Here is an 8,244-nt window from a genome sequence, read left to right on the forward strand (position 1 = left end):
ACACCCCTTAGCTGTTATAAATTCACTGTAAACCACGGCTTCTTTGGGCGTATTGCTTTATTATTCCTGTGATCAAAGATACATAATTAGCATAATTACTCCAGTCTTCAGTGTCACATGAGACAGTTGTGCTGCCGAATGTTTTTGTGGAAACTGTGACATTTTATTTTTCAGGATTCCTTGTTAAATAGAAAGAACAGCAGACAAGAACAGCATGTATTTGAAATAAAAATCTTTTGTAACATTATAAATGCCTTTACTGTCACTTTTGATAAATGTAATGCAACCCTGATAAGTAAAATAATAATAATAATAATAAATCAGATTACAGTCCACATATAAATGTGGTTTGGATCGGGCTAGTAAAAACTTAGTCTTTTATTTTTTTATTTCCAATTTGCTAAAAACATCAGATGTTCAAAAAGAAAACAAAACTGTACATGATTTTCTTAACTAAACAAAATCAGATATTGATCAGATATAAATCATTATTTTGGAAATTTCTTTACTTCCACTTGGCAGTTTGTATTTTATTTTTGTTTTATAAATAAAAACAAAATGATAAAGAGAGATACATAAACAGTAAAGTCCTTGAGCATTCATAGTGTGTGGTGTAAGAGTATTGTTTTGATTATATATATATATATCAAATAATTGCTCTTTAAAAACATCCTGTAAGTTTCAGAACTCAAAACGTTGTCGTTAGTCGAAAAACTTCTTATATCGAAGGCAGTCTGCCAAAACCACAGCTTGAGGAATGTTCTAGTCTGTGATGTAATAGTGTGGCTAAGCTCCGCCTCCACAGAAGGCAGTGTGTAATGCTCAGTCAAATCAGAGAGTCTAAATCAAAGCAGTATGAACAGCAACCTGAAGAACATAATGCTTCACTTTGAAATGACAGCACCGTATCTTTCAATACGCACCGTAAAAACAAAAATAGAGACGCAGCACCAGAGCAGCGAGAGGTAATATCCCATCCGGCCGAACAGAAGTCCTGCTAACACTCCCACAAACATCCTGAGCAAACAAACACAGCAAGAATTCACACAATGGTGTTTGCTTTAAAGAAAATGTACATTGTATGCAATTCATTAAACACACATTCAAAGTGTGTAAGTTTTTTTTTTTTCAATCAAGGACTTTGTTTGAATACACAGCTGGCAATGAATATTATAAGTAATATTATTGCAGTGATAGGAGGATAATACTGGTATGAAATTATACACTGATTTAAAGTTAGAAACAATACGAATGAAACTTAACAACAGCTCCTCTATTAATAACAAATAGAATAGCCATAAATAATGCAGAGTCCTTCATTTCTGGTTGAACTAATCCTTTAGAAGTGTGTGAATTAGCCTAATCATTTTACTTACTTAGTTAAAATACACAAAATAAAATTCCAAAGACTACCCAATAGCACCACCTAGAGTCCAAAACACTGTCAGGACCAGTTTGAACATTGATACCGGTGTTAAAATTATAAAATTGTTGCAAGTCTAGGGGAAAAACGTAATAACTAATGGCCGTACCCAACATATTTGTATCCAGAAAAGGCCACCAGGTCGATGGTGGTGAGGTCAGTGTTAACCGTTACCAGATACAGACTGAGAAGAACAGCCAAAACCTCAATGATGAGCCACACCAGCGCCGAGCTGGCCTGAATGCCCAAGATCTCTGGAGAAAACCTGGAAACAAGAAAATCAGGCAGAGCACAAGTCATTAACAAGCAAAAACAGAGTTCGTTTGCTTGTGTTTAACGCCGTGCCAGCTTCTGTGGCTATTTTTATGGTGAGAAACGTTATTTATTTTTGCAGGACAATTGCAGGAAGTCTCCGAATTTCCTCCTTTTCCTGTGAAATTCATGCATCATTAAAACACATAAAACCACATCTTATAAACCAAGCTTCATGAGTTAGTAAATAAGAATCATATAGTGATTATGTTAAACATCTGAACTGGGAATCTGGGGAACTGGGAATTTAATAGCGCATATTGATGCTGCTTAGAAATCAAAGTCAAAATCACATTGCTCTTTTTACAGCTTTCCTTTTACAGACTTTTTTTTTTTTTTTTGAAAGAATTTACCTTTTTAAACATTCTCGTTAAAAGAAAAAAAAATGCATTTGCAATATATTATTGTAATATACCACTGAATAATAAGTTATAAAATTAATTTATATTATAAATAAAACAAATTATTATTATTATTACGAAATATGAGTTAGTATCATTTTGGAAATTTATTCACTTTCACATGGCAGTTTCTGTGTGTAACTGGGTATTTAATAAATACATTTAAAAGAGAAATAAATTCTTGATTATAAAACGGAGAGTTCCGGTGCTTGATTCTGATTGGCTGAGAGCTAAGGGGCGTATGTTTAAGTATGTTTGTAAAACTGTACTTGCAGATATGAAGTTCTTTTTAAGGGGCTCAAGGGCAAATCTTTACAGGCTAGAATAGTGCTGTGTGTTGTGTGATGAATGTGTCCACTAACAGCAGGGCAATGGTGGGTCAGAGGTCATACATTCTCACAGTATCATCGGTGGAGAAGCGCCCAGAGCTCTTACCGGTTCTGTGTGCCCAGAGCCAGTCCTGCTACCAGGATGTACGTAATGAACCCCATCACTGCGGAGTCACAACACAAACACATACACATGCATGTAATACATTTCCCATGAATACGCAATAACAGCATCTGCATCAAAATTCATGAACTGAAACATACGAGTCATACCGGGAATGTACAGGTCAGGGGCGTTGATATCAAACCGCGGGGCGACTGGCGTGTCCTGCTGATAGCTCACCTCCCAGTTCTACAGAGAGCAGGACATCACACAAACATTCATCCAGACACGAATCAATGAACAAAGAAAGGCACCTCTGAAGTCCATAGGACTTGTGTGATCTATATAACATTTTTGGAGCTTGACAGACCCTGGTCATAAAAAGAGTCGTCAAAACTTCTCCTTTGTTGTGATTTTTAAACATACTATCTCTTTACATGACTAAATCATATCCTCAACTATCCAGTAAATACAGTGGCTTGATCCTTGTGAAAAAGTAGTGTGCTTAATTGTACTGAATGTGCACTTGTAGTGTACTTCAAATCTTAAAAGTATATATATTTTTTAAAAACTACTTGCAGATGATATAATATCAATGGCATAAAATGCCACTGAAGTGTACCTGTTTCTTAACGCACTTAAGTAAGCTTTTAAAATGTGCACTTTTGTAATAATGTCAAATAAAAAAAAATATTTTAAAGTACATTTTAAGTCACGTTTTTAATAACCTTTTTAAAAAGTCATGCTTTAAAGTACACTTAGTTTGATGTGTTGACTAACAACACAAGTACTTTTTTAAACTATAGCGTGTCATTCAATATTACATTTAAAGTTAATATATTTTAAATGTACTAAATTGCAACTTCATCATTACAAATGTACCGAAATGCATGACATATGTTTCAATAGAAATGACATTCAAGTATATTTGAGTTTATCATAAATGCTCATCAGTTCATTCAGCAGTAACTTTAACCATATTTCAAAGATAATAGAAGTCATTAAGAAATTGCTTATGAAGATGTACTGAAGTCCTACTTAAGTGGGTAAAAAAAACTAATATATATTTTTTTTTAAAGTTCAACTAATTGCATTTAAAATAAATGTAAACTATAACACATTTTGCAAATAACAAGCAAGTAAGTGTCCAAAAGACATTCGGTTCACACTTAAGTATATTATTTTCAAGCGTATTATTTACAAAATAACAACTCTCTTATTGCAACAACTGTGTAGGTCTGTAAGTGTGATCTTACGTCATGCATGTAGGGAAACACCAGCAGTCCAAGCTTCTTGCCAACATATACTGTGTCCACTGCAAAATAGTACTTCAGCTTAGAGATGGGGATGAACCGATCCAGCTGTGAACCAAAAGAGGAACAAGTCACACTCTAAAATAATAACACAGTTAATCAACCCTGCAACTCTGATTCATATCCCACGACACACATCCACTCGCCTCTGCAGGGAAAAACAAGCTTGTTTCAACACAGCAATGAACATCACATGCTCTTCTACACCGCAACAAACTCACAGACGTCCACACGCATGACCGTTCCTACTCAAACGGCTTGACGTACGTTCTTGTCCATCATCTCTTTGCCGTGGGAGGCCAGGCTGCTGCCGTAGGCCATGGCGAGGTTAGACATGGGGTCCGAGAGCAAAGCCTGTCCCGGATACACATCAGGGCCTTTTCCCACACCGCTGTGCTCGTGTGTGTTCCCTCCAGCGCTGGTGTCGTCAAACAACAGACTGGGGTCACTGGGGTCCACCGGGGTCCCTCGCATCCTGACGTCCGGCTCTAGAACACAAGAAATCACATCTAAGTCAGCTACAATCCACATTACGTACACAAATGAGTGTAAATGTTGGCAAAAGCCCATAGCAGACAGTTACAACACGTCAAGGCATGTAATTCAAGCCTATTAAGCAACTCATTTTGATTTATCCAAATCATCTGCCATCTAGAAGATCGCATTCTGATGTTTGATCTGTTGAATGTATGTAAACAAGCAAATAAAAGCGGAGCTAGAAAGAATAAATATTCGCCTGAATTAGCTTTTGTTGTAAACACAGTTATTTAATAACCAAACAAGCACACAACTGACCACATCATGTTCAACTGATCATGAAATATGTGTCTTTTATAGCAAATAATATCATTTATCCGCTCACTGTTGAATAACAATGGGAATAATCACGTACGTAACTTACGCTGTCTGAACCCACTCTGGTTTGGATACTCCATCTCTCCCAAAAATTTATCTTTGTTTAAATAGTGAGGTTACGAAAGACATATATCAATATTTATCAACACATTTAGACGTCTAACCGAGAAGCTGCCGGTAGTGAAACTAAAATTAGCACCGCAGAAATAGCAGGAAAACTGGAGATGAACAGCTATCGTGTAACAGACATCACTTCCGGGTCACGTATACGGCGCGCTTCGGGATTGGACCGTTCCGCGCTGACGTGCAGGATTTTCTTTATGTTGCTAACATGTTTTAGAAGAGAACATTTGAAGAGACTGTAAAAAAGTGAGCAGATTTTTATTTATTTTTTATTTTTTTGGTCGATGACAAAAGTATTTACGACCCAAAATGTAGTAATACAATTATAAGAAAAGTTTTTCAGTCAATATATATATATATATATATATATATATATAAACTGAAAAAAAGCATTAAAAAAACGAAACCATTTTCATTTAGTTTAATTTACTTTGGAGTGGTTTCCCAGGTAGGGATTAGATTAAGCCAGGACTAGGCCTTTGTTAAATTAGGGCATTTAAGTAGTTTTTACAAACATTCCTTACAAAAAAACATTACCTGTGTGCATTTTAAGACCAAACAATGGCACTGGTGTAACTTTAAGATATGTCAGTGCAAGCTTTTTTTCAGTTTAGACAGCTCTAACATTTATTATATATATTAACTGGAAAAAAGCATGGCTCTTACCTTATACATTTTGTGTCCCCAACAAAGTAAAAAAAAAAACTGCATAATATATACCCCGCCAAATCAATTACATCAAAATGTTGTAATGCTCACTTGAATTGTAATTTCTGTAATTTCAGTCAGTTGATCATCTTGATCATTATCTGGTGAGTATTTTGAGTTTGTTTCAAGTCAGTCAGGTTAATAAAACCATCACATCATCCACATCCAAAGAGCAACAGGACACGTGTCTATAACTGATATATAACACTAAAGATGTATCTGAAAATATCATCACGATCTCACGATTATGCAAACAATTTTATTTACATTTTTTCATTATTACAATATAAGAAAGAATGTCCAGCATTTGTATTTAAAAACAATCATCATTTGGAATTAAACAAGAGATTTGTATGTGCAACAAAAATGCAATATTTACATAGCAATTACCTGAATTATGTTAAAAAAGACAGTCTGGAAAATTCTTGATCTCATCATGATTGCAATATGGATATACTTTAATCAGTTTTTGTTTTCATTTCACCAGTTTTAAGAGGAAAAACAGTTAATAGAGTTGTCTCAGTTGTGTGAGATGATCAACAACTCACACCGCAGTGTAACTAGTGCACGATTCAGTGTGAAAACTATGTGTTTCTGAACATAGACGTGAAACTGCACTATACAGACTTAAATTGAAACGAAAACATTTTGAAACATGGTTTTGATGTACCATTTCCATGGTAAGGCCAATGTCTGATTTTAAAATGATTTTCACTGGACGAATTTTGAGATTTTAAGTTTTCAATTAATATATAATGACTGATGATTTCTAAATCGTGATAGGAAAAAAGGCAACAAAGAAAGACTTTTTTGTGGCAAAGCTCAGAACTCCTGCTATGATGTAGATTTTTGAGGTGAACATAAATTAATCTATTACTGTTCCTACATCATTTGTAACAGTGATAAAATATGTATTTAGGTGTCTTAGACCTTTCCAATGATGTAGGCTATAGTTTGTCACGATTAGATTAGGAAAGTGAAGTAAACTAGGCGTTCCTCTGAGGGACGGGTGACAGTTAAGATTAAAATGTTTATTTGATTGATTGATTAGTATTACTTGTGAATGCAGTAACTTTTGTCATCTATATAGTCTAGATCAGGCGTGTCAAACTGCAGCCCTGCAGAGTTTAGTTCCAACCCTGCTCCAACACACGTACCATGTAGTTTTCAAATAAACCTAAATGATTAGATTAGCTGGATCAGATGGGTTTAATTAGGGTTATATCTAAACTGTGCAGGGCCGTGGCCTAACACCCTTGGTCTAGATTGATATTTAATTTTTCCACATTCAAAAGTTCAACAAAACAATTCTGATTCTGGTTTTGATAGGGGTATTTCCAGTTTGTCATAATTTTAGAGTGGCTCATTTATTTATTTTTTGTCTGTGAGATGTATTTTTGGTCTGTATACTTGTGTCATCACAACCTGCATCTGCTCATTGTCTTTCACTCCATTGCATGTTCATAATGGCCACAAACCACCCCTACATCCTCGTCATGAGAGCAGTTGTTTTTGCCCAGTTTGGCGTGTTTGCAGTGCAGTAGAGTCCGTTCGGTTCCTTCGCACTCCACGTCGTCCAGCAGGATTCTGACACCGACGCCTCCCGCCCCGAGCTCGGCTCTCTTCGCCACCCGCAGAGCCACGGGAAACCCCATCTGCCTGCAGACCACCGCCGCAGCCTGTATGTTAAACATGTCGTCGCACACCGTGCCCCATTCGCCCCGCACGAAGATCTCCACTCGGCCGCGGTCCTTGTGTCCGTCTGCGCTGACCAGCCTCGCCGTCCCGGCTCGAGATCGACCCCTCCGCTCCCCTTTCCTCCTGGGCTTGCCTCGGCCTCGTTTGCCCGGTCTGCCGGTTTGGGTGTTTGCGGTGGTCCAGTACGCGGGTCTGGGGGTGGTCAGGGACGGAGGTCTGGGCCGCGGGGTCGTGTGGAGAGCGCGCGGCTGTGGTGTAGACGGTCGAACGGGGGTCGCTGGAGGAACCCCGCGGGTGGTCATTTGTGGTACTCGTGGTCGTGGGGTCGCACTGGGTTTGGTGGGTTTTGGTTTGGGAATGGCAGTTGTTGAGGGTTTTTTGTTAATTACGTACTCTGTGAAACAAAAAAGACAATGTCAAAAAAGTATACCTCAAGCCTAGGGCTGCACAATTTATGGGAAAAATCTGACTGAAATAGTGATTGCCATTCAAAATGCGATTAAAAAACAGTTCTGTCATGACAACTCTCGGAGGGATTGGCATGGTAATGTACATGACAATGTTAATGTATTTGGTCTTGGTGGAATAGATCTGCTACGCTGCTGCGGCTGCAGAGCAAGTACCGAGACTTGCTACTGCCAATACTCCCCTTTCCTCCTGGGCTTGCCTCGGCCTCGTTTGCCCGGTCTGCCGGTTTGGGTGTTTGCGGTGGTCCAGTACGCGGGTCTGGGGGTGGTCAGGGACGGAGGTCTGGGCCGCGGGGTCGTGTGGAGAGCGCGCGGCTGTGGTGTAGACAGCCGGACGGTGGTCGCTGGAGAAACCCGGCGGCTCGTCGTTTGTGGTACTCGTGGTCGTGGGGTCGCACTGGGTTTGGTGGGTTTTGGTTTGGGAATGGCAGTTGTTGAGGGTTTTTTGTTAATTACGTACTCTGTGAAACAAAAAAGAAAATGTCAAAAAAGAATACCTCAAGCCTAGGGCT

At 38.3% G+C, this 8,244-nt stretch overlaps 2 protein-coding genes across 3 annotated transcripts in view; both read right to left on the reverse strand.

Moving 5' to 3' along the window:
- Nucleotides 1–702: 702 nt before the first annotated feature.
- LOC107727473 (protein YIF1B-like) lies at nt 703–5,015 on the reverse strand. Of its 2 annotated transcripts, none has more exons than XM_016537343.1 (7): nt 4,774–5,015; nt 4,149–4,369; nt 3,825–3,929; nt 2,739–2,817; nt 2,572–2,629; nt 1,533–1,688; nt 703–1,017 (listed from the first exon to the last, which is right to left on the reverse strand). In XM_016537343.1, exons 1-7 carry the CDS (start codon nt 4,814–4,816, stop codon nt 885–887), a joined length of 795 nt encoding a protein of 264 aa, XP_016392829.1. In that variant the 5' UTR covers nt 4,817–5,015; the 3' UTR covers nt 703–884. The 2 variants fall into 2 exon arrangements, with proteins under 2 accessions (XP_016392829.1, XP_016392830.1); XM_016537344.1 differs by having other exon boundaries at nt 704–1,017; nt 4,783–5,015.
- Nucleotides 5,016–6,793: 1,778 nt separating this feature from the next.
- Nucleotides 6,794–8,244, reverse strand: part of LOC107727474 (HHIP-like protein 1) — an 18,008-nt gene continuing 16,557 nt past the window's right edge. The window contains exons 9-10 of the mRNA XM_016537345.1: nt 7,966–8,193; nt 6,794–7,446 (exon numbers count right to left, since the gene is read on the reverse strand). Of these exons, the coding sequence (XP_016392831.1) occupies nt 7,013–7,446; nt 7,966–8,193 (662 nt within the window). The 3' untranslated portion in view covers nt 6,794–7,012. The remainder of the gene's footprint in view (nt 7,447–7,965; nt 8,194–8,244) is intronic.

The sequence above is a fragment of the Sinocyclocheilus rhinocerous genome, unplaced genomic scaffold (assembly GCF_001515625.1).
Source record: "Sinocyclocheilus rhinocerous isolate Xijiao unplaced genomic scaffold, SAMN03320098_v1.1 scaffold3870, whole genome shotgun sequence".
NCBI lineage: Eukaryota > Metazoa > Chordata > Actinopteri > Cypriniformes > Cyprinidae > Sinocyclocheilus > Sinocyclocheilus rhinocerous.